This window comes from Tetrao urogallus (assembly GCF_951394365.1).
Source record: "Tetrao urogallus genome assembly, chromosome: 13".
NCBI lineage: Eukaryota > Metazoa > Chordata > Aves > Galliformes > Phasianidae > Tetrao > Tetrao urogallus.
Genome location: NC_136826.1, coordinates 10,469,888 through 10,497,283, shown reverse-complemented (window position 1 = coordinate 10,497,283; position 27,396 = coordinate 10,469,888). Strand labels below are relative to the sequence as shown.

Below are 27,396 nucleotides of genomic sequence, written 5' to 3'. Positions count from 1 at the left end.
ACATAGTTAAAAACAATCAGGAAATAGAAGAACAGAACTAAGTCCATGAGAAAGTATTAAAGATGCACAGCAAAACTGATTTTTTATTAATGTACTATAAGCCCCACCAGCAGAACCAGTCATTTTGCCCAACTGGGCTTCTGTGGTGACTGTGACTGAAACAACCTGTTCAGCCTTCTTCTCTCCGCACAGAAATGCATTAGCATAGCACAGGTTTCTGTTTCTGCAATAAAAATCACCAAAAATTTTCACAATTTAGGCTAAAAAAATACTTCAGTGAGGTAGAATTCTATAAATCTAATCACATCTGAAAATTCTAATTACAGAACTTCAAGAAAATGAACAGCAGAAGGATACCTGCTTTAGAATACACCCCAGAAAGTGGTATGTATCAGTCAGTATAACAGTTTTAAAAATAAAGTTCAAGTATAGCAAAACAAGAACTGAAAATATTTGCTCTTCCAAAAATGTAAGTTACTTAATCTCACTGTGCATTGTGTGTGCATATATGCAATGTATTAAAAGCAGGAAAACTAGAGAAAGTGAAAGACTTGTGCAAACAAAGGTTTAACTAGCACTGCTAACTTGCATTCAATTCAAGCTTCATATTTTGAGAGAGAAAGAAACTAACTTATAATTAACTTTGTGGTAAACAACTTGCAACTTAGTGTGAGTCAAGGTTGCTACGGGAAAAAGGCTGATGACTGGAGAACACATCATGGTTGTACGCATTTAACCTCCTGACTCAAAACCACAATGTGAAGCAGAATGTTACAGAAAACGCATGTCCCTACCCCCATCTCAGTCAACAAGAAGCACACCGTGGAAAAATGGTGACAGAATTGAATCTCTGCTATTTGAAGTTGAATCAGTGAGACCTCAGTACATTCACAGTGAAGCAGAAAGAATGCTGTTTAGGTGTCACAGGATCACCGAATGAAAAGTTAGGTTTCATTTTAAAAATGCCCCGGAGAACTAGATCTTCAGTCACGTGTCAGGATGAAAGGAACTAAGTCATTGATGCAAGCCTGGTAGCACATACCTCTGCGATTTTGAGGAAAACTTTAACAAGTTCAGAACATAGCAACTGGTGCATTCATAGAACAAAATACACAAATCATGGAGCACGTAGTGCTCTTTTCATGTTATGTCTATTAGATTAGTTGTATTACTGTGAACCCAAGGAACTGCAATGGGTTTAAGTGCTTTTCAAGGGAGGCAGCACACAAGGTAGGGATTGGCAGGTAGAGGAAAACTGCAGAATACTTGGTTATATGTCTTCTGCTATGGTCACTGATACTGAACATTGCTGTGTGAATCCTTAACATCACTGTGTGAATCCTTGGGAGGCAGAATGACATCTGTTAGCTTACAGCAGATTACAGCTTATCCACTTAGCAAAAGAAGTCTTGTCAGAGTGAAGAAAAGATACTCTATAACTGAAGGTTGCATTGTTTGTCCTTTTAATGAAATACTTGACAAAATAAAAAATGACTAAGACGTCTAGATATTTTCTGTTAAAGACCTTTAAAATGGGCACTATGAAACACTGAAAATCTAGATAATAAAAATCCTTGTCAGAGTACATGTATTATTCACACATCTTAAGAGCTTTTAAAATTTTCTTTTCCTTTAGAACATCTTTGGAAGATGTCCCTCTCCAAATTAGTAGCTGTTTACTACAGTTCTCCTTCCAAAACTAATACATCCCTTAGTGGATCTAATACGGTTTCTATTAAACTTAACCAAAAGTACTGCATGCACTTCAGTCAACTGTGGTTGCAGTAGATACTACTCTGAATTTAGAAATTATCCTTAGGCTTTTGCTTTCTTTTGTAAATCCTTACCTTCCTCATGGATGTACTTCCTTGACGGTCAATGGCAGAACTAGCATATCTGGGAGAGACAGGAAGAAAGATGTCAAATAACAACAGGAAATAATATTCTGAATAATAACAAACTCACAAATGCATTTCTAAATGCATTCCTATAGATATATTTGCATTTTCAAAGTTATCTAAAATGCAGCACCTAAAATATGAGGCACATTATTTTCAATGACTTTTGTTAATGTTATTCAAAAACATAAAGTTATTCTCAGAATTCTGACTCTAAAAGACAAATCATCTCAGAACGTCCATCTCAATAACTAGCTGAACATACTTGAATTTCATCACCCAAAACACAAAAGCAAACAATACAGCTCCTCCCTCTTTCAATGATTCTTAGAAGATATAAATCAGAGTTTTTTGTTGCAGGGCTAACTCTTATTTGTACATTTTGTACAGCAGCAGAATTTGCCACAGGTATAATGGACTCCTAGTGTTTATACTAACCTAGGAATGAACAAGTATTTTCAAACAAATAGCAACAAAAAGAAATGCAAATAAATAAATTAGAAACTACGTCTGAGGACTCATTCACATTTTAAAATGTAGTAGGATATGGATATTTACTTGAACATTTGAATGTGACATTTAGGAAACACTTGAATGAGTTCTATATATTGCAAATTTGGTTCCTTCCCATATCATTACAGAAGAAATCTGATTTATCCTTGGTTTGATAAATAAGCATCTTCCTCCGAGATTTTCTGGGTATTCTATGTAACTTTAGCAGTACTTAAGTAGATCTATAAACACTGAGACATTAATAAATACATAACTTGTGCTAAATTTGACGTGACTGTCAGATGCTTGCCAGGTATGGAAAGTCTGATCTTTTATGCAGTTCCTTCCCTGCCACCTTCTCTTTGATGCTTCAGAAGCTCTCAAAAACAGGAAATTCATAAAGACCACAGCAATTTAGCAGTTAGCTCAAGAAAGATTCTTTAGATCATCAGAAAAGCATAATACTTTTGCAGTATTAATATTCTAACAGTATCTTCTTGGCTGGCAAATGTAGAATGCAACAGTTACATTTGTTGTCGTAGGGAAGTCCAATAACCAATTTTCATGAGCCCAGAAGCAATCTTGATGAAAATAATGAAAGCTAATTCTTAGCAAGAAAAAAAACCCAAAATACAAACAAGTGAACTTTCCCCAACTAAGCATGATGTAGGCTCCACTGGCTGCTACAGTTTAATCATTATAGTTTTTAACATCAGTATCCCTGTTTTAGAGACCTCTGTATGTGGCTTAATGCATAGAAAGGCTATTGCTGTGTGCAGTTTCAATTCTACATCCCTGGAGAAGGTCTGGACAAAGTGTCTCTTTTCAGAGTATGAATAATGATGAGCATCTTGACACTACGGTAGTCCATATCAGGTTGGAAAGAGAAATGCCCAAGACTGCAGTGAAAAGATGGGATGCATAACATTAACATTAAAATTACAAGTTAATAATTAAGAGTTTGAAGTTCTGAGCTGCCTGTAGATTACAAGGATTGAAAGAAACAACTGAAAAACAGAGAGATTAAACTTATAACATTTGGTAAAGGAATGGGCAGAAGCCCAAACCGCTGCAAGGCAGATTTTGTCATTAATGCTCCATTTCTGTCTACCTATGAGAATGCCATAAATGCACTTCCATCCTGCTGGGCATTCCCCCCTGCTTTCTGGTCTGTTACTTTAATCGTGGCTTTGACCCATCTGGAAAGTGTCAGTTTCAATGCTTCTATTCTTTCTCTCAGCCAGTACACAATATGAACAATGCATCTGCCTTTTTATCTGAAAAGTCCTTAGTCAAGTTTTATTTGCTTCCATGCAAACACTGTAATGCATCTCCTTGCAGTAATCATAGACTCTACTTACCAGCAACAATCTTGTAGTTATAGAAATTATCTGCAATCAGGTTTCTGAAAGCTCTTCAAAAGTTAACATATACTGAAAGGTCAGGAATACATATTCTAATGTACAATGAGTGTAAATTTTATTTGGAAACAGTTTTGCAGTCTTGCAGGGTTCTTTTAGAAGGTTTTATATGCATTAAAACTCTTCACAAATTTAAATTATTCCTCAAATATTCAGATCCACAGATAATAGAAGAAGAAATGCTGACCTTTTCTTCTCTTCAGACAAGTAAATTCGCTATGTGGAACTGGTAGAACCAATTAATTTAGACATAAAGGAACCCTAGCATGTCATCTACTTTTTTCACTTTATCTGTACCGTGTTTGGTTGGTTGTATCTGTACCATATGGTTGGTTTCCTTTCTTTTAAGGAAAACAGTTGTTACAGAAGTGAAAGAGAGAAGAATAAAGAGAGAGAAAAAGCCAAATGGAATGATATTGTTATGACAGCCAGGCCAAATAGTTCTCTTATGAATGCTTGTTTTCATGGCTATGTTTAATACTGGTTTTGATATAAACCAGAAACTTGAAAAACCAATCTGTTATAATTAACTTACACAAACATAGCGAAAGAACAAATTAAATACCAGGGCTGCTCTGAAATTAATGCCTCTTATTTTATTATATTGGCCCACAACATTACAGGCTGATTTTGGTGGCATGGCAGTGGAGGCTGAACATTCCCACCAATATCCCACTGCATTTTGTTGCCGCGTGACAGCTGGCAACAGAGGGGCAGACTGACAGAGCAGATCTCACATGAATATGTCTGAGAAGCAAAGGGGTGGAATTGAATTCCTCCATGCAGAAAGAATTATGTTCACTGACACTTGCTGGATGTTTCTGGAGACCAAACAGTGGATGTGAGCACGGTGAGGAGGTGGGTGGTGCTTCAGTAGTGGCAACAGAAACAGGGGTCACCACTGCAGCATGTAGGCCCTCGTTGCTGACAAAAACGGGCAGCTACTGATGATGACTATGTTGAAAAACAGCATTTTGTAGCTGAGAATTTGCTCTATCAGTAGTGCTGTTGTGGTGTTTGTATCTGTCGTGGTTTATATGGTAACAAATAGGAGGCATTGCTTCTGAAGCAACTTACATAAATTATTACAAGATATTTGCAAAATCAGTAATTGCATAATGACATACAAAAAAGGCAATGTACAAGCAAATAAACTTTGAAAAACTTAAATGAAGTTTAATTTTGTTGTAAAACTCATTCTAAAATGATTATTCTCATGCATTTTTCTTCAAATGGATTTCTGAGATTTCTGTTTGATAGAAATGTAAAAAATTAACTGAGTTTTTATATATTCTACCTAGCTGTTGTCTCATATACTGGAATTTCTATGGATAAAAAGATTATTCTCCTACCCACACATTGTAAGCACACTGAAACAAGTATAAAAAGTTAAGAAATATAAAATAAAGGTAAAAAGCAATAAGCACAGGTGAGAACTAAATCTATCTCCAGTCTCAGTATTGCATGCATACTGACTCAGTATTCAATATGCACTATGCTGAACACAGAGTTAAAGTAGAAAGGTTAGGAACAAGCTAAGAAAAAAATGGGAATGTCTGTGACACAGGTGGCAGCAAAACAGAATTTAAAAGATTCGAGTAAGCGCGGTGGCTTCCAACTCACATCTTAAAAGATATGCAAATGAATGTGCAATCAATTGCTAAGGTTTCTAATGAGGATTTCAAATGAAGAACAGTACTATATGATTAGAAAATAGCGATAATGGATTAGAATGGTAAAATCAGAAGTATGAGGGATAGCAGAAGGGCTATATTCCAGTCTTACGTATTCGATAAAAGCTGCAAGAATCTGAGTATACCATTATACCTGAGGTATTTTTATTGAATGCTGAGAATTGTCACCTATTGAGACAGAATGTGGAAATACAACAGAATAGAGCTATAATTCTGCATTTTTGCTGTCAGAGCAGTGATAGCCTTTTAAGAGCATTGCTGGATTTATGAGTAGCCTGCATTTTCTATTCATACAAAAAAGTCCTTTTTAGTGAATAAAAGTCACATGGTTCTTCATTTATTAAGCACCATTAAACAAGTGCAACTATGAACACCATCTCCACATTCCTCTTTTCCTTTCCAGGAACATGTTTTCATTTTTTTCCATATAAAGATAGAAGCAATGGATCTTCAAATATCACACAAAACTTTAGAAAGGAAGAGTGTTTTAGTTCGTAGCATTCATAGGATATCTTGAGAGTCACTACATCCATCATTACACGAGTTAAAACTATCAGAGCAAATTGGTATATCTTATTAGATTCCTATCATTTGGGTTTCTCCACAGGTAATAGGATAATAAATATTAAAATGATGACAATGAATATAGTCAAGAAAAAAGAATAATTTTTTTGAAGTGTACTTACCTTTCACTTAGTCTTCGGTATCTGGAATAGTTACAATCTATACTGTTGACTTTCTTAAACCCCTGATTAAGGGGGTTCTGGCAGTAATGGATAGAATTATAAACTAGAAGCAATATAAAATGATTCTAGTTATAACAAACTGCTAATATATATTTTCCATTGTTCTGAAAATCATTTTATACACTACTCATTTCTTTATTTGTATTTATTTTTTAACTACACAAAGCAATCTGTCTTATATTCTGACTATCCAAATCTGTAAAGATTTCCTAATGAGTAAAAGATTCCAGTATGTTAAAAAAAAACACAAAAACAAAACATGGCCATTCACCAGAGCTTACTTCTGAAACAGAAAAAAATGGATATTAACTGTTAAGTAGTGCATTTTACTACTGCTGTGATTTAATATCCTCTGATCATTCTGACTGGAGACCTGCCAGGAATGTCCCTATTGATGCACAGTCAACACACAGACTATGTTGAGAGCTTCTGTTGCTGACGCTCTACAAGATGGCTCCTCTTTCAAAAGATTACATAAACATAGGATCTCAAGTTTACTTAACAGAAGAGTCAAGAGAGAATTTTGAAGTTGCTGGTTAAATATTATGCACTGCATCTGAACATAATCCCTGCTATCGAGTAGATATCTAGAAATACATGGATATTCAAAACACAATGCTTGAGTAACACCTTCATTGATCCAGAGCTAAGAGCAACTAGAAAATGGCATATCTGTCACCCTGTTCTTTTTCAATTGGCGTATACTTGGCAAATAAAATTATAAATGTAAGCAACATGGAAAAGTCTCTTCAACTTTCATCTCACATTCCAAATTGCTTCAAGTACATCCTGGTTGCAGCTCAGGATTAAAGCCAACAAAAATAACTTCAGGAAAATGAAAGGTCATTGAATATTCTTTTTTTTTTTTTTTCAAGTCCACTTTTTTTTTCTTTTATTTTTCCTTATGATATTTATGTGGTATACAATACATATTTTTAAAACTGTATCTGTTCCAGTAACCACAAATATGGCCTTATACCATTCAAAATTCCTCAGAGATTTGACACGACTCAGAAAAAAAATACTTTTCTATTTAACATGTCATTCTGACAATGCTTCAAAATTCTCTGTTTCAACACTGAGCAGTTATACTGCCTGAGGGACCTGATTTCTGCCCTAATGCATCTATCACTGATGCATTATTTATTCTAAAGTACCAAGAACGTTCTTTTAAAATAGATTAGTTAAATTCCTTGCCACTGTAATTGCACAAATTTAAAAGAAGTGCATAAGAAAATACATTTGTGCAGAAATGTACTGTATCTTATGTGTCATTTCCTTATTGTAGGTTCAGAAGAACATTCATGTAGCAACCAGGATCTACTTATGTGGTCACAGAAACCTGTCTTTGACTGCTTTGAATGAATTCATGATTTCTAGTTAAGTTATTAAAATCTCCATAGCTTAATGCATTCCATTAATGCCACAATGAGCAAATGTTCATTGAAAATTAATTACTGAGTATTTTGCAGTGAGATTTGAAATCTCTTCTCAGTTCTACACTAGCTCAGATACTGGTCCAAAATGATGCTGCAGGCTATTACTTGATGTGTTAGGCATCAGGCAGCTATTTCAGTCCTGTCGCTGGACTGCAGTACAGGAGCATGCAAGTTGACAAAACAACATCCAGACTAAAATTTGTCTCTTTTTCTCTCTCTAGGATTAATAAATAAAACAAATCATTTCCAAAATACGCCAAAGCCACTGAGGTTATGATAGAAACAATTTTTAAGTATTAATATTTAAAAATACAAAACACTTTATGGAAAAGAACCTGACCCATATTTCCAAGTATAAACAAATTGCAAGTAGTCATAAGCAGTAGTGTTAAAAACTGGTTATTCAACTAGCTGCTGGACAGTGAGTGAATGATACGATCCTTTTTGGCCTTCTCTTTGCCGTGCAGGCCTGCATGGTTAGAAGGTTAGCAAGATCTTCAAAACTCTGTAATGATGTCTCTTTGAGGAACCTGATCTTTGAGCAATGTGGTCTTTTAAGCAACATGATCTAGTGGGAGGTGTTTCTTCCCATAGCAGGGGGGTTGGAACTAGATGATCTTAAAGGTCCCTTCCAACTTAAAGCATTTTATGATTCTGTGTCATGGCTGTGTTGTAGATGCACATCTTGAATCTATAGATACCAAAGCTTCCTATTAGATTTGTTTTTCCTGTATTAAAATTATAAAAATTAAGAAGGGCAAATAGGTGTTTTGAAGAACAGCTGGAGAAGCAACTACAGGTTAGATGTATTATTATTAATTATTATTATTATTATGTATTATTACTGCTTTCTCAGCCCTGAAACAATAACAAACAGTTGTAATATACAAATGTGTCCCTTTTCCTCTGCTCGAGCCTGAAAAACCTTACTAGATCTGCTTTGCATTCTACTCATCTTAAGAATTTTGTAAGCAAGATTCTCTAGTTGCATATTTCACACACATCTGTTTTTGGCATTTGGCTAGTGTGTGGTTTTGACTAATGTTTTTTGCAACCATTTCCTTCAGTATGCTGTATTTTTATTACCTGTAAAGCATCTTTTTGGCCCTTTTTTTTCCTTTTTTTTTTTTTTTTTAAGTGAAAATGATCATACCACATAACTAACAGAAGCAACTGTACAGTCAAGGCTGCTTCATTCAAATATGTGAAACTCTTTTCCCTGTCCAACGAAACTTTAATATGTGGGATAAAAATTATCTGACAGATCCCATCTATCATTCTGCCACTTAAAAATATTTTTCAAATTTTTGAGAGATATGAAACAGTCACATTTTGGACTTGAAATTTAAAATCCATGGGAGAAGGATTAGAAAGGGAAAATCACTCTATAAAAGAAATTAATTTGTCTGGGGCCATAATAGATTTCCAAAAGTTTCCTAAACCAAATATTCATGGAAAATACGGTAGAAGTCTGGTAGACATTTATGTCCTGTCTACCAAGGATGCTCTGACACATTGAGCATGTGCAGTCCTTTCAGAGTAATTAGGTATGCTGACAATTCTGAAATAATTGGCATATGTACAGTGAGAACAACTATCCTTGTTGTACCTCGGGATACTAGCTATAATGTAGTGAAATGTATAGCATTGAGGAAGATTGCCAGTTTTAAATACTTGATGGAAGCACTGAAAAGGAATTAATTATTTGTATTCAGAGCAGGGTTTTACTTCATTAACAAGTTTAGGTCATACATAGGATGAAAAGATTTTAAAAAAAATAATTATCCACATGTACACGCTGCAACAAGCCTTATTTACAGCATTCTATGATAGTCATAATACAAACTTTATCTTTTAATACGACATATTTGATGAAACTAAAGTATCTGGTACATCATCAAATAAAATATGAAGGAAATGAAGACAGAAATGACAATAGTATTCATTAGAATTAGTTCATTAAATTCAAATGTAAGAGAAACAGCAGTCCTCATTCTTAGAATTTATCAAATTTAAGACAGTTATAAACAGTAACTTTTGTGCATACTGAATTATATGCTAATTAGAAAATTCTGCTTGCTCTTTTCAAAAATTACATTAGACACACATTTGAGTTTTCATCCTCAGAGTCATTCTGGAAAAAAAAATTATTATTATTATTTTTTTAAATACTGAGAGGCGAAGTCTCATACTTTGTACTGGCACCATTTTTTCCACCTCTTAATTTTTAATAATTTTGCATGCAAAGCATTTAAATAAAGCAAATTCAACCTGTGTAATTAATCTTCATATTTTAAGTTAGGAGGTGAAAGAGTTATGATGTTTGCTCAGAGATATTGATGCTTTTCTCACTAAAGCTGGAAAATTTGTTCCTCAAATATTGCAACTGAGTTTCTATGAATTAATAAGTACATGTAATTCATAGATAAATTATATCTATTTAAATACATAAATAACAGAAGAAATTACCTTTCAGTATCTCCACTGACTGTGTCCCCTGCTCTCTGTAGAAGGAAAACAAATAGCATTAAGCAACACTAAAGAGATGCACTTCTTTGCTGAACTCAACGTCATGATGACCGTAGTAGAAGACAACACTGAAGTAAATCACACTTCTCATTCCGTAACTCAAAGAGAAAAGAAATGGAAAAGATTAATTTCTACGTAGATGTTATTCTACAATGAAGATCACGTTTAAAGCAACTTACTTGCAAATAATTTCAGCTAATGGCATGACGCAGTCAAACTTAAGTAAAACAAGGAGCTAAAAATGTCAGAAGGTCAACGTTTGCAAAAATGTTAAAATTTGAATGCGTGCTCTGGAATGTGTTAGACGTAAAGGAAAATATTGCAATATAGACTTTCAGAAGAAAACTGTAGAGAATTTTAAAAATAATGAGAAACCTGTCATCAAATCTTTCTTTAACACCATGCTTGCATAGCTTTGCATAACTTGATTTTCTAAACTGAAGTTTATCTGGAGTTTGGAATTGAACACTTTTAGGAGCAAGGATTCAGGATTAAAAATAAAATATTCAAACTCTCTATTATTTTAAACCAAGCTCTCTGGTGGAGTTTTCCCACAGCTAAAAAGCAGTTTCTCATCTTGAAATGCAGAAATTGCCACTTGAAAAATTTTTGACTTTAAATCCTTTCTGAATAACGAAATGGGAAGCAGATTCTTTTTTTAGAAGTATAATGCCTGGGGTTTAACATCACTACTTTTGGTACACTGTAAAATATTTAATCTCATATGACCTCAGTAAATAGTTACAGAACTTAGCTGCATAGTTCACATAACTAAAGACAGGAAGTCTGCTGGTTCTATTTTTAAGTCTGCTGGGTCTGCATTTAACTCCATAGACTCTGAAAAGTATACAGTCTGACTCACACAGATTTCAAATAAAGTTTTGAAATGTTCAGGGGACAAATATTAATTTTGCCACTTCCTTCCTTCACCTCAGATATCATCATATATCATATTTTACCATCACATTTTTACTATAACTCGTGGATGGTTTGCCACTGGAAACAGCCAGAAAACCTTAAATTATTAAGTTATTCTGTTAATAAATTAGAGAGGGAATTATGTTGCTGTAGTATTTTTAATCTCTCAGAAGTCTTGTTTGTCTACATCTAATGAAATTAAGCTAGTTACCTAGCATGATATCACAAAGACATTTTAGCAGAGCAGAACCTTTAGTCTTCATCTAGAGTGCAACAGTCCCTGTCTTAATTGTCATGAAATTCTAGTACCCCACTTATAATGCCCATCATGCTCTCTCTTATTCTGACACACTGTAGTTGTAGTTATAAACAAATATTTTACAATAGACTTCAAGCTTGCATCCCTACAGGACATAGGGAAATGTTTTATACGTGCTATTACAGCAGCTGACCTCTTTACTAAGTTAACCATGAATTATAAACAATATATGGAAGATCATTTCAATAAGGTAGGTGATGAAGAGTACTGAAATGGCGTCCTCACAGTTAAAAGGAGGGAAGTCTCCCACATACCTTATTAAATCTAGGCAATGACAGGAGCTCTCTGTTGAGTAATTGAGTACAGAAAGTGCTAACAGGTTTTCTTGTTTAAACTGAGTGATATAAATGACTTAATCCTCCTTAGAGTATACCTGAAATCTAAAGTGTAAACTACTTATAGGAATGAAAACATAGTCTGGAAACATTCACCAGATTTTCTTGAATCAGACTGAGAGATAACAGCATACAGCTACAGCAAAATATGTGTTTGAAGAGCTTTGGTAAAATCCTGCATAATAAATGTCAGATTTCTGCTGCTGTTAATGCACTATTAAATATGAATGAACTGATCTGATCATCCCTGAAAATAGTGAGAACAGCCGAGTAAAATACATTGTGCGGCCAACCAAGTAAAAGAAATTTGACAGCAGTGCTACCCATGCTACTTTTACCAAAATAAATTTTATTCATCATAGAAGATTTGTAGTTTTTCTTCTCATATCCTTCTGCCTTATAGTGTTACTAATTTTTGGCCACTAAAAATAGGAAAGTAATTTAGTCCATTTAATTGTTTCCTATTCTAATTCTTAATAGGTAGAGGCCTTTCTTTTCTAAGGCTACTCCAAAATTAAAGTGCTTCCAGATCAGGATCTATTTTCTTTCTCTGTAAATAGGATTCATCCCATACTCCCTGACAAGGCCAACATACTTTTCACTGTTCAAGCCACACTGGCTATCTTGTTTTCATCTCCGGTCCAGCTCTGTAATCTTCCTTCCAAAATAATGCACAAAGAGCACCTGTACCATGGGTGATCATTTTGGATCAGTGTTCAAGATTCCTTTTGACAAAAAGATTCAGTCAGTGTAACTGCAAGCAAATGTTTGCATTTTGTGAACTTGCATATATTAGACTGAAATAGAAACAAGAGTAAAGTCTGTTTCTGTTAAAACATGTTTTTCTAGAAGTCTTATTTTCTATTTCATAAATGTTGAACAATAAAATCTAATTAACTAAAGGATAGTCTGTCATAAGGAAATTTTACAATGGCTCTATGATAGCAGGAAAAGAGATTAAAATCTGTAACTACTCATCGATTACGCAAATTCTTAATGATTAATAGCTCATTGCAATTTAGCACTTTGCTAAATCGCTGTATAGGCAGAAGGAGCAAACAGTTGATATGAGTACGTAAAGGATATTTCTCTTAAATATATTCAATCAATAGCAATTTAAATCTTATTTCTGACTGCCTAAGTTTTTCTCAGTAATTTATTTATTTTTAAAAAATCTTTGCTCCCAACCAATTCATTAATGACACACTTACTATTGCTACTTTAGTAGGGATTACTCCATATTTATATACATACACAGGTGGATGACATTTTATTTGACTAAATTTTTGTCCCCAAAAAGCTGTTGTTTGAATGCAATCTCACTGCTAACTTGAAATGTCAACCTTATAAAAGGATTTCTGATAGCATATATGTAAAACCAGCAAAACCCACACTGACATTTTTATAAATGTGTACATGGCTACAATTAATTTCCTTGTGCAATTCAATTGCACGCACACATATTTACAGTCACATATATGACAGACTTCTATCTGCAATTTCATCAGTGTTATGCATCTTTTTTGTGAGCAGTTTCTTCTTAAATTCCTGTTATGTGGAAAACAAATTGCCTTAGCCTAGTTCTCAAATTAAACTTTACTTCATCGTACTAAAATGTCACGTTCCTGAGTAGCAGACACGTGGGAGGCTCACGAAGAACAAGTCTCGCCATGCTGCCACATACTATAAAGCACAAACACTGTGAAATTCAGGTCACTGGCAACTATTGGCCTTCTTTCAAGTCAGCTTTGTATTCACGTAGCTCCAAGAATTTTCAGTGGATCTACTTCAGATTTGCATAAGCAGAAATAGAAGGAGAATGAGGTCTATACCTGCAATAATTCAACAACTGTTGACCTGAAATTTCTATAAATAATTGAAAAGTGAAGAAATGATATAAAATCACAGGAAAAAAAAGCTGCAGAGACACTATGAAGGTGTTTAAAAGTCACTGTTTACTTGTTTACTTGTGGAGAAGAGTAGAATATCTTGATAATGAAAGTTACTAATTACAATGACCAAATGAAATAGATTCCATCTAGTTATAGCATATATTCAAAAGCAAAATAAAAGGTTTTCCTTTACCTTTATAATAAATATTGTTCCTCCGCTCTTCTATACTCAAATATTTAATGCTCTCCAAAATTACTTCTTCAGCTGCTTCCTGAACTCACATATTCATTATCCTAAGCATTTCTTTACAGAATGCTTGTTCAAAACTGAAACTGTAGCCGTGCTGCCAGGGGCTTTATTTATCTCTCTAGCTCAGTGAGCTGATGCTTAAGCCACTGAAGACGTAACGTTTGCAAAATTACTATGCTCTGCAAAATATGAAAGCTGCCTTTGAGGTTTTTCTTCCACTCCTGTTGAGGGGTGAGATAATAGAGACAGGAAATAATCTTGTGCAAGACACACACGTGAAATTCAAAGAACTCAATTTTTAAGCTGAAAAAAATTGTGATAGATGAAAAAGTAACTAAGGATAGAAAAAAAAATCCACTCAGAAATTTTAATTATATTCTACATTATGGATATAATGTGTATAACAAGTGTATAACAGGTAATAGACAGCAGCAAAATTTTTAAACGTTTTAGGAAAAACATCTAAAAGAGATGACACCCCAGATCATAGATGAGATTTTAAAAGTGCTCTAGGAGAGCATCTAAAACCAGGCTGTCCTTTGGCTAATGATTTCTCATGTAATAAATTTAAAAAAATCCACAAAAGGCCAAAGCACAGCAACTGATAGACTGTATTTTGTATTGACTGAAGTCTCTTTCTCCTCATCAATCCACCCTTTTAAAGGAAATTTAAAGGAGGTTGAACTTGAACATCAAAAGATGTAGACAACAAAGAAACAAAAAAGCCAAAATAAAAGATCTAATTTCTTCAAAAACTAAGCGTAAATACAGCACTCTAAAGAAATTGAGGGTTTTTTATTCAATAATTGTTTACTAGCAATGCTATATACTAGCAATCTAAATTTTACACAAGATGTACAGCAGCTAAAGAGACACTCATTTGAACTGTATGCTAAAGTTTAGAGAACAGAATTCTATTTCATTACAGAAAAATTACAAGATAGAGTGAATTTTAGGCTAGTAGTACTGAAGTTGGTATAAAAGATCACAGACATGAAAAATGTACTGCAGCTCCTTCTGAAAAGTCAATGTACAGAGCCCTGGTACAGCTGGAAACCCAATCACATGAAATTATGCTGCTAGATATGGAATGTAGTTTTGAACCATAGGTTTCTAATGTCAAGAAGCACAAATATTTTCCTATTGAGGAATTAAAAAAATTTGACATGCAGACAAATATTCAGCAGTGATTTTCCTGCACAAGATTTTATGGGAAAGGTAAAGGAAGTGGAAGAAGAAGAGCGGTCCAGGTTGGAAAGATGTAGTGCAGCTCGAAGAAGTTACACAGGCCAGAAAAAGAGATTCAGTTCTTTTCCCCTCCTTTTATCGAGGAACAGGCTACCCAGGATCCTGCTCTATGGAGGACTGATCTTTTTTTCTGTCATGACAACAATGCTGTCTCTTGACTCTCACCTAGAAACCGTCTAGGAAGGTGAAAAGGGAAAGGATGAGAGCCAAGGCTCCCAGTGTGTATAGAGGAAGACTCAGAGGAGTGTCTTCAGCGTACAACAGCTGGCTTCCCTGCATACTGATCTTTTGGTCATTTACAACAGAAGATGATATCTGTATCACAAGGAAGATGAGTTCACACATTTGCATTTTATGCATTCTTCTGGATGAAGAATATTCCAGTTACGGTAGAAATAACATCAGTTTAGTATTAATCAACACATGCTGAATCAGATCAATCCAAATGGCTGTTAATTTATCCTTTAAGCACATAAACAAAATAATAAATACTTCTACAGGCTTCAAAAAATTAAGGAAAATAAATTCATCGGCCTGAATAACATAACACAGTATATCTCGTCTCTGCGGTGACTTTCTGGAGATAGAGGACTCTGATTGCTTCACAAATAGCAGCTTATTTATGAGAATACAGCAAGTTAAGAATGCTTCATTTGCAATCTTTTATTAACAGTAGTAGTTCATTTGAACGTTGTAGAATAAAAATCACTAATACAGCAGAATTATTTACGAAACCATGCTGTACGCTTGTATAAAGATAGCCTCATATATTAGGATTTTTTTTTTTACTATATCTCAGACTTTGGATAGTATTAATAAAAAAGGAAAACTTTTCCTATTAATTTATTTCCGCTAGACACTTTGAGATGAGGGGAGGGAACCAGAGCAAGCATCTCCTATTTGTCTGGAGGGCAAGGCAGCAAAGAGTAGATTTAGGGAAAGTTTACCCCTTTATAAACTAAAGGTAAAAACGTTGGAAATGCCAAGCTACAGGAACGCCATCAAGGCTTGACACTGTGAAAAGCAGCAGACGTGCAGTGTATAACAGGAGTATAAATGGAAGGAGGTACTGTAAAATGCCTTTTTCTATTTTGAGTTATGTTTATAGATAATGAAGAAAGGTTAGTTTACAGAATTATGTTTGAAGAGAACTGAAAATAAATATATTAGTGGAGATTCATATTTTAAGGTGGTCCTTGCAGCACCAGCAAGATACTTGTTAGTTCAAGCTTCCATGTACACAGTTAAGATACAGAGATGCAGTACAAACACATAGTAATCTTATCATGCAATCACTAGAAATGGACAGAATCAGATTGAAGCTACAGAACCTAAAAAACACATTAGTTTCTCTGATCTTATAGATTCCTTGCAATCATCCTCATTGTGATTTCTCAACATACCAAGAAAGTACGGATAGAGTGTTTTCCACCTTTCAGATGCTTAAAAAGAAAAGATAGAAGTTACCTGTGAAGAAACTCATTTTTTGACAGTTGACAGCCTTTTTTTTTTTTTTTTCTTCCAACAACAGAAAGGAAGAAACAAAATAGAAGTACTTTTCCTACAAAACTGGCAATAAAAGACTCCTTCTTCAGTCATATGGAGCTGAATACATGATTCTCCCAGATTACCTTGATTATTGTATTTATCGTAGTACTCAGACTACTTACCATCCAGAATAACATCTGGAACATCTGGCACATCCCAGCATGCATACGTTACAGAAAAAAGAGGATCTGCGTTGTTTCTGCATACATTTTAGTTCTCAGCATGTACCACTGAATTTTATGTCTTTTGTGGAGCTGCCTTCTGCAGTTCCAAGAACAGTCAGATAGCATTTACATTATTCAATGCTGAAAAAAGGCATAAACTGCCAACTTTGTGTCATCAGCAGCAGGAAATTAAATAGCAAGTTTAGCAATCACTGTGAAACAATGACTAATCCTACACTACTATAATGCTTCAAATTATCTTTAGAATGGTTCTGCTGCTGCAATATTCCCAATCACTACCCCATTGCAGCCATTATTTGGTTTACTAGGTAGAGAAAGCTGTATTGAAATAATATATCTTAAAATTTGTTTAAAAATTGTCTTTTACACTAAATTTTAATTCACAAAAATATTAAATGATTTAACAGTTTGTAATCCAATTTCTTAATATATAGCACAAAACAAAATTCTCAGCCACTCTGTAGACAACAGTCCAGAACATCTGTCATCAAATAATACAGATGGGCATTCATTACCTTACACGAGAATTTAGTATCCAAAGGATTGAATTTCAGAGCTTCAGAAGGGACTTCAAATCTGAAGCATTAAAACCATGAAGTTGGACAATATATCAATTTTCAGATTGAGTCTGGACTAAGAACTCCATTATTTCTTTTAGACAAGAGCTGATCCCCATAGTGTGAAATGGAACCGACCAGCAGAAAATGTGGAGTTTGCTAGAGATTTTTAAAATCCTGAGCAACAAACTTTCAACACAGAAAAATGTTCTCTATTCAAGACCTTTTGCCTTTTGGTTTATGGTAAAAAAAATATGGAATGAAAAATATATCTCATAGTTTTGTTGTTGTTGTTGTTTTAATTAATTTTGTTCAGAATGAAACCTATTAATATAAATACATATATATACATTCAAATTTCACTTCTATTCTTATAAGTGCAGAGTGTATTACAATGCACTTTATACAATATTTCAGCAATGCTATTACATATATAAAATTTTGTGATATTTACATATGCCTTATTACTTCTGTTTAAACTGGTAAAAATGTCCCTACAGAAGAGGATTAGTAAAACCATGAAGTTATGTTCCAAGAAGTAATCTATCATTAATTATTACAGCGTTGCTAATTGTAACTCACTTTACCTCAGTTTCTGTGATGTGCATCACAACTGCCTACCAACTAAGTTAGTAATAAATATATAGTGAAATGGGCAGTGTTTCCTATCAGTAATTTCTACTGCATCATGGCTTTGTAGATCATTTTGCATGTTGGGCAAACAGCCAGTATTATACTACCTATATACCCATTTTATATAGTAATTCTGCATCCTCACTTCAGCTTATGAAATCAGTCTGATTATTTAATTTTAGGTTCCAAATCCGTATTAGTTCCAAAGCATTAAACTAATTCTGCAAATATGCAATTACGGATTTTGTAAAACTTCTTACATCTATGCCTGGTAATCTGAACTCTTTTTTTTTTCTTTTAAATGTATGTATATTTGTGTAAGTATGCTTAAAGAATAAAGCAATGACCAAATGACAGTGTCTATCTATCTTTGGATGCCCCATCCCTGGAGGCATTCAAGGCCAGGCTGGATGTGGCTCTGGGCAGCCTGGTCTGGTGGTTGGCATCCCTGCACATAGCAGGGGGTTGAAACTGGATGATCATTGTGGTCCTTTTCAACCCAGGCCACTCTGTGATTCTGTGATCTCAAGTTTCTCTTTTCATCGTGCTGCGTTTGTTTGCTCACAAGACACAATCATTTTTACTGAGGGAAGTTGATGGAGCTCTTATCTTTCATTATTATCTCAACTTTCCAAAGCATTTGCCTGGATTAAAATTTTGATCTCCCTCCTCAAATTCTGGACATATGTTAAACATAGATGGAAATTTGATTACAACAGTTCCGTAGTTTTGACTTTCATAAGAAAACAAACTGCTTCTGTCTTCTGCCTCCCAACATCCAAGAAGAAGCAAAAGACAAGAAATTAATTGGAAAGTTAAGATGAATCAAAGATATGATTATTTAAAAAAAAAAAAAAAAAAAAAAAAAAAAAAAAAGGAATTAGCAACAACTGTTTAACAGTAATTTGGTTACGTAAGCTCTGAAATATCTCCTGTTAAGTCTTACTAATTGTAAATTCTCAATTGAATAAAATCTCATCACCTAAATAAATACACTGAAATACTTATAAATAAATAAATAAATAAATGAACATGAAGGAAATGTGATCTACTTAAACCCTAATTTCTAATTCTAGATAGAAATTTATTTTTCTTTTTCTGTCAAAATGTCATTAAATGTTCTTTGATACTTAAAATTTTCATTCTGAGTAGCTATTTTTCACAATTTTTTGCTTCACTTTTCAGAATGCTTTCGATATTCAAAGTGGAAAGACTTCATTCATAAAAATGATCTTATACTGGCAAGAACCCAGAAAACCCGTGTCAGCAACTCTTGTATCTTTGTTGACTCAGTTCCTCTCATATACTTATAAGGCAGTTGACTGAGTGCTTGAGATATTTTGATTCCTTTGACTCTCTCCTGAAGAACTGCAAAGTTGTGACTCAAATGCTGTTTGAAACACCTAGACTGGTAGAATTTACACCACTGTGTCTGCAAGTGACTCTTCCAGGTGTCATCCTCTGCAGTAAGCACACATTGTAATAGACTTCATGTGACTGGTACTGAACGGTCTTTTGGGGCAGACCAACCACAGAATGTAATGTTATGTGCTCCCATGATAAGGATGCCTTTTTTCTTCAGTTACCACCATTACATTCAAACCCTTTAAAGCTGACATGTTGTGTTGTTAGATTATGTTTTCGTACTTCTGTTATCCTGCAATATCATATTAGCTTAGTATCTTTGTTTAAAAATGATATTATTCTTTTAATACAAAATGAAAGCCACAGCATAAGAATTCTGCTCCTACTCACCTTGATCTACAGAAAAAAATGGTCAATAATTATTTATAACTGCATATTATACTACTGCAGTTTTTAAAATGAAATAATACTTCTGTGATGTGCTTTTTTTTTTTTTGGCAAAGTGATTGGCAAATTGCTGTTCAGAACACAACATTTATATGACTGTGTTGGGAACAGTGTGAATATGTACCACATATTAGCCTTAAACAGGAATGCAATGAGGTTGCTTTGATGATGATAAATGGTATGACAACAGGCCTCGGAACTTAACCAGCAACTATCATTATTTAAAACTCAGCCAGCAACTTACCCCACATAACCCATTTCCCTTTCTTCAGAAGTCAGGTGAGTCAAGAGACTTTCACTGTTCCAATGGGAGTCTTTACAGAGAAACATTTGCAGAGTTATGACACGCTGTTTTGTTTTATTTTTGCAGATTTGCACAATGATTTTCTCACTCCTAACAAACTAGATGATGACAGTTTTTTCTCTGGATTTGAAATTCTTTTCCTTTGACTCTCTGATCCCAGTAATCTGTGTAAGAGTTTACAGATGCAAGAAACAACTGTCCACAGACAGTCATATATTTTGGTTTATAAACTACTTGACTTTCTCCAAAGTTGGGGAAACCCTATGCTTTTCAAAAATGCTAAGTTTCATTGGCATAGGAAAAGGAAACTTACATTTTCCTCACAACAAAAGGAAAATATCTGATCTTCAAAATATCAAATTCTGGCAGCTTTCAGGAAACAGAGATGAATAGCAGGCTATGTTTGAATGTATCCCCTTAGGCAAAGCTTACTCACCTCTCAGTCTTGATGAAAATAGAATAATTTCCCAAGATTTTGCTTAGGGAGAGAAACACCATCAAAGCCCACAAATGCAAAAGAGTATCAAGAAACTTGCTACAAAACCTGTGTTTTCTTCTACTACTTCTAAAAGGAAGTTCACCAAGATTAGAAAATAAATACACCCTAAGAAACTTCCACATTGATTGTGGGGAAGAAATCTTCTCTTTTAGTAAAACTGCCTTGAATTCATTAAGATTTGAGCCCCCAAACCTTTGAAGATACCACTCTGTGGTATCAAAAGAATGGAGTGGTCTGCTCCGAAATGGTAGGACCATGAAGAAGGCAAGACACACATACAAAGTATGAATAATGAAATTGATCTCTGAAAGGCTATTCATTTCTAGTCATCTGAAGCAACACCAAAATTCTGTACTAGCTGACAGTTGCGGGAACTTTTTCATTGTAGTTATGAGAACTGGCTGTTCATCTGGGAGACACAATTATTCCAAGTTTATTGCTTCCAGGCTAGTGACAATCCACAGTTTTCACTCCAAAATATTTTCTGTATTATTATAATGAACAAATTCATATTACTGGATTGTGGCCATGGTATCACAATTAAACAATAAGCTTAAGTCTGTTTTTAAAAGACATACTGACTAAATTAGATACATGGTCACTTTAAGTAATTTATAATTGTTATCAGAGCTTGAGATCCTTATGAATCATTAAAAAAAAAAAAAAAGAAAAAGGTCAAATGCACTATCTTACGTAAAGCATCTCATCTCACATCCAGTGGTACTTGCTATGCATTTTTCCATCTGTCTAAATTATTCTTCTGTGAAAGCTGTCTTGATATGAGCATTATGAAAATTCTTGGACCACAAAACACAGTATTAAAATATAAAGTAAAAAAATACGCCTTTATATCTTATCAGTCCTTAAAGGAAAATGTTTTAATGATTTTCCATGTAATCAATAAAATTAATAAATAAAAATTAAATAGCATTTTTCGTTATGTACTTACGTGGTAAAGTGGAACAGTATTATTTTCTGCTAGTGCGAAATTCAAGATTTCTTGCTGTCCTGGTTCAAGCCTAACGTTAACAGTAGATGTCAACACAGATGGACTAATAGGGTAGTTTGGACTGCTTGCACTTTTGCCTTTTTTTCTTGACCTACGACCTGTGTCCCTTTTGCTGTCTTTCTGTGTCAAAGGCTCTTCTTGGATAACCAATATCTTATCATCACTCAGGTACCGCAGAAGTGAATTCTCAGAGTCAGTGGTTGGATGGAAAAAAGTGAAAAGAAATACAAGTGAGACAAAACAGAGAATCTGGATTTCATTCCTACAATCATAACTGCTAAGGCAACTTACCAGCTAAATACAAAACCTTGCTTTCCTTTACGACAAGGTTATTTTAATCGTACATAAGTTTACAATAAATATTGCACTATGATATTTCAAACACACAGCTTGTTTCAACATGTTATATGAGGTGTGTTTAAGCTCAAGGGAAATACAAAACAGCTGATTTTTCAGTTTTTACATTTACACAAAATATTGGCTGCCATGGGGAACAATCTTTATTAAATGTATAGCGTTCCACTAAACTACAAAACAATACAATAAAATGAAATACAAATGTTAACACTTTTTTTTCCCCATTAAAAAAACACGACAGTTAGAGATGAGATATTGAAAGGAACCTTTTAAAAATCTCTTTTTCATTTCTTTATAAATCCTGGAATCTAGGAATTCAACCCTAAGTCTTCAAAACAGACCAGTCTGTACATTCCTCCTCCTGTAAATCACTCTATCATCTCAGTGAAAGAGTTGCCAAACAACACTTCATGTTCAGGACTACAGAACTATTTACAGGGAGCCATTTACACATAAATTTGGTTTAAGAAAAATCACCTATATTTAGAAAGGACATAGAAGACAGAATATCCTAGTAGACAGAATTAACACTTAACTTTATGTTATCATTAAAATCTACAACACTAGCACTCTATAAACACACAAAATGATTTACAGTGTGGGTAAGGTCCCATTAAGTTAGGGATAATTACACAATCAACAAGTGGAGTTGAGCTACAGTAGAGTCATGTATGCCATCCTTGAGTATGTTAACAAATGACAGTACTTTTCATGCTTTGCAGTCATTAAAACACACAGCACGAATCTTGGGAGTTCTTTCCAGAGTACATCATTCGCATGTCAAATGCCTTTGTAATTAGTTTATATGCATACACACTTCTAATCCTTCTGCACCTAATTTCTGAGTCAATGTCATTTTTACAGTATTTGACATGCCATTTTGAATGACAGTTTTGATTTAAAAACAGATTTTGGTTACAACAGTTTAAACTGAATGGCATCTGTGATTATCCAGCCTACTTTTAAATATCTCCTGTACTGGACAATCGCCACAAAACTTTTGCAATGTCTCACTGCATTCACTGCTGTGAACTCAAATACATCCCAGTCATCTGGCTTCAAAGCAGAACATAGCACCAATCTCATGGTAACATTACATAGGCTGCACTTCTAATAATTTAAGATTTACTTTTAAAATGTTTTGCAAAATAAATCTCATTTTTTTCTTAGTCGTCAGTGAAAGGGCCTATGCTTTCCATCTCCTACTGGATTTTTGCTCCTACAGATAATACTGTGTTTTCTTTAGCATTGTTTCAATTTAACTGGACTTTTTCAATGGACTGCTCATCATTTATGTTCAGCTGTCAGCCACAACAGTGACATCTTTACAGGCTACTTCTTTAATCTAAGCAAACTTTACAGAAGAATCTTCATTAAAAATAACTTTTAATCAGTAAAACATGTACCTAACTTAGTTTTTGAAGTTTCAAGTGTGGATTTCACAGTATACTTCCAAGGCTTTGAATCAAATCTGCTTTTTAAATCAAATTATTATTTGGACCATTCTAAGAGATGACAGTTAACTTATAAAATAAACAAGTATCATTAATTAGAAAATGTTAATATTTCAAGTTCTTTCTGAAATCAATTTGATGGATCTAAAGTTAAGGACTGAAAACACAGGCATAATTACATTCTTTGTTAAAAAGTTTGATAGAATATATTTGCAGTTGTATTTCTTAAAATTATTTTAATAGGAAATGTACTTTTGGGGAGATACATTTCAGAATAAAAAGAATAATCAAAAGAACAGAAATTAGATCAACAGGAAAGTCCTATTCTCAGATCTTAATTCTTATCACTTATTTTGCAGAACTGTATGGATCAAGAACTGATTGATATTAGCACGTATCTAAATCTCACGTGGTTTTTTTTCCCCCTTGGTGTTTATCTGTCGTTATACTAAACGTAAAAGCCTTGTGCTGATACAAACTGTATTGTACCAGTACAGCCTATTTTTTGTGGCAATCAAGAAAGCTAGATTTAGTTCTGTGATGATACCTTCCTGGTTCTTAAGTGGGGAAAAAAAAAAAAAAAAAAAAAAAAAAGATTATAAAAACCTCTGGGAACAGCAGAGAAAAGAAAAAAAAAAACTCACCACGGCTTCCTCTCTTGTATATGTTTTGTTCCTTTGATTCCCCAATCCAGCTGTAGTCAGTAGGCATTGAAACAGGTCTTAAATCACCTGGAAGTAAATCAAGGTGAGCCAATATGATTTCTGAAGATCATAAATAGCAGGCTGTAGAATGAGTAATGCCTGCACATCAGAGGCATGACATAAGCCTTCAGAGAAACCTTTTTATCAGCACCTATATATTTAAGCTATAGCATTCAGAATCAGTTAAACACGGCAGATGTAAGATTATCCTCTTCATTATAAGAAGGAAGGTACCAATGATTCTGATGAAATTACTTGTAAATTTAAAGTAGTTTGAAGTTCTTTTCCAGAAAATCTTGCTCACTCATTAAATAGATCTTTTAGAATAAAAAAATAATTTTAAAAGTGTCTGATTTAGAATCATAGAATCACCAAGGTTGAAAAGACCTCCAAGATCATCCAGTCCAATTGTCCACCTATCACCAGTACTTCCCACTAAATCATGTCCCTCAGTACAACATTTAAACATTTCTTGAACACTTCCAGGGATGGTGACCCCATCACCTCTCTGGGCAGTTCTGACCACTCTCTCTCCAAGAAGCATTTTCTAATGTTCAACCTGAATCTTCCCTGGTGCAACTTGAGGCCATTCCCTCTAGTCCTATCACATGGGAGAAGAGGCCAACTCCCGCATCAACACAACCTCCCTTCAGGGAGCTGTAGAGAGCCTTAGTTAAGCTAGAAAGATCATTACTACAGCTATATGACATATCTAGTTAAATAGTAAAACCTATCTGACCTGGAAAAAACACTTGGTAAGTAGTGAGGCCTCACAGTTTCAAGGAAGATTAATTTCAAATGTCTTAAAAACAAAAGATGGAGTGTAGTTTGCTAATAACAACAACAAAGATTCAGACACTAGAATTTTAATCAAATAGATTTTATGGCTATATGGATGTGAGATATGTTTTGTTCCTTTGTTCCTTTTGTTCCATGTATGTTACTCGTGCTCCCCTATGGTATCAACAGAACATCAACAGCAGACCATTAAACTTGCAATACTACAAAAACCGACTATAAGGCATGAGCACTTTGGCCTTGTCTGAGTGTATTAGTATCAAAAAACAAAAGACAGACACCTTTGAATTATTGGTTAATTTTTGCATGACCCACAAAATCAAGTGTGCCAGCTGACAAGTACAATAGGTTTCTTAAAAAACAAACACACACAAAAAAGTCAACAAGACAAGAATATGAATATGAATGCACATAACAAATTGAAATTCACAGAAAAACTTGGCAGCTATTCTGTTCAAGAGAAGAAAAATCTGAAACCATGATGAGATTTGTAACACATAAATCCCAGATGCCACAGCATGATCAACATTAAAGGTAGGAACTTAGGATGGGAAACACACACAAGTGAAGAAAAAAGTGATTCTGCATACTATTTTAAAATTCTTTAATAAATGTAACCTATGAACTACTTTTACAATTGCAACTTGAATACTAATAAGACAACAAGATTACTGTGTATAACAATAGAAATTGAAGAAAACAATACTGATTATGATACCTTGTTCTCCAACACAAACAGAAGAGATTTGACATGCATGGCTACAGGATCTCTAAATGCAGGAACTCTAAGTATGTTAGAGCCAAGACTAATGTTAGACAATAAGCCTTGAAAAAAACAGAATGCACTGCAACCATGATAAATACAAAATCAATTTTCACAAATGTTATGTAAAAAGAAGCTTGTTTGCCTCCATGGATTTTGCATACATTATCAGTATTGAGGGTCTCATTTTCCCAAGTATTCTTCCATCTACCACCAGCTGCAACAGAAACTGATTTCTAATAATCACTTTATTTCTGGCAAATCCCTGGCAGGAATTTTTCAGCTGCAGTTTGTGTGAGTTGTAGCAATAATGAAAGCATCTGTTCAACCATGAAAGACTTCAAAAGTCTCATTTTTCCTGTTTAGCCCATGGCTATTTGGTTCCAGCATCAGATGCATGTTTCATAGACCCACCAGAAATCTTGTCTTTCCACAGAGACATACAGTCACTTTGATGAATCAAATATACATCTTCAAGTCAAAAAGTAAAAACGTATACTATAACAATTTGGAATTGCTGTTTATTATCAGATTAATTTAACCCAGCATTAAAAAATACTTTGGTTTAACAATTATTCTAGAAGAAAAAAAAAATCCTTAGATTTGCAAAACAAATTCTTACTAGATTGTAGAACACTGTCAGAAAGTTAGAGAAAATCAGATAAAACTCTCCATTGTAAAACTAGGCCATTTGTGTACTATTATGATTAGGCACAGAGCCCAGTATTTTAAACTTGAAGTCATTATGTAGTACAATCCTATGAAAGCATGCCAAATCCATCCATCTGCTTCCAATTTTAATCACAGTTAATATTTCTCTTTCATTCTAATTTTATTATAAAATGATGTCAGTTATCAGGGAGATAAATGCAATGTTACCGTATTTAAGATGCAGTACTACTCTTCAGTGTTAACCTGGCTACAGCCCTCTCAAGCAGTGAATAAATGGCTGTAGAAGTTACTAAGAATAGTCTATGTAGAACAAAAATCTGTTAAAATTTCATCAAAGACGAAGAAAATATGTTTGGTTTTTTTTTTTTAACAAAATGAGGGAAAGGAAAAAAAAAAAAAAAGCACCAGAGTTGGTGGATGTAGTACTTATTGATGGCATCATAAATATTTGACAGAAGATGGAAGCTAGCCTTAGGGAACGTTATGTCCAAAAGCAGTCAACACTGCTTTCTCTGAGACACAAAAAGCATGTCATTTGCATCACTAAATTCACATATAATCACAGTTTTGATTATAAATATTTTATCTTAAAATTCTGTAATAAGTAGAATTCTGAACAATAACAACTTACTTCCCTGAAAACTGAAACACTCAAATATGTAATCTGATGTTTCAGTTGCATCATTCTAGAATTCATCAAACACCAGAAAGATCATTTTTAGAGATAAACTAAGAAAATTGTCATTTTAAACAGTAATTTTTACACAGATATACATATAAGCAAGCACAGATACATATAACTGTAATTATATGGGTATACATAAAAATATTCTAGTAAACAAGAGTTGATTGATGTTTTAATAGTATCATATATTTAAATAGTCATTATTCAAACATATTGAAATATATTTATAGTATTA

At 34.0% G+C, this 27,396-nt stretch overlaps 1 protein-coding gene across 1 annotated transcript in view; it reads right to left on the bottom strand.

The window, feature by feature from the left end:
- The window catches only part of LOC306951526 (connector enhancer of kinase suppressor of ras 2-like), a gene marked incomplete at both ends in the record, with an annotated part of 166,738 nt that overhangs the window by 23,382 nt on the left and 115,960 nt on the right, over positions 1 to 27,396 (bottom strand). Inside the window, 4 exon segments of the mRNA XM_079542036.1 lie at positions 1,848 to 1,896; positions 10,160 to 10,194; positions 21,669 to 21,925; positions 24,187 to 24,270. Of these exon segments, the coding sequence (XP_079398162.1) occupies positions 1,848 to 1,896; positions 10,160 to 10,194; positions 21,669 to 21,925; positions 24,187 to 24,270 (425 nt within the window).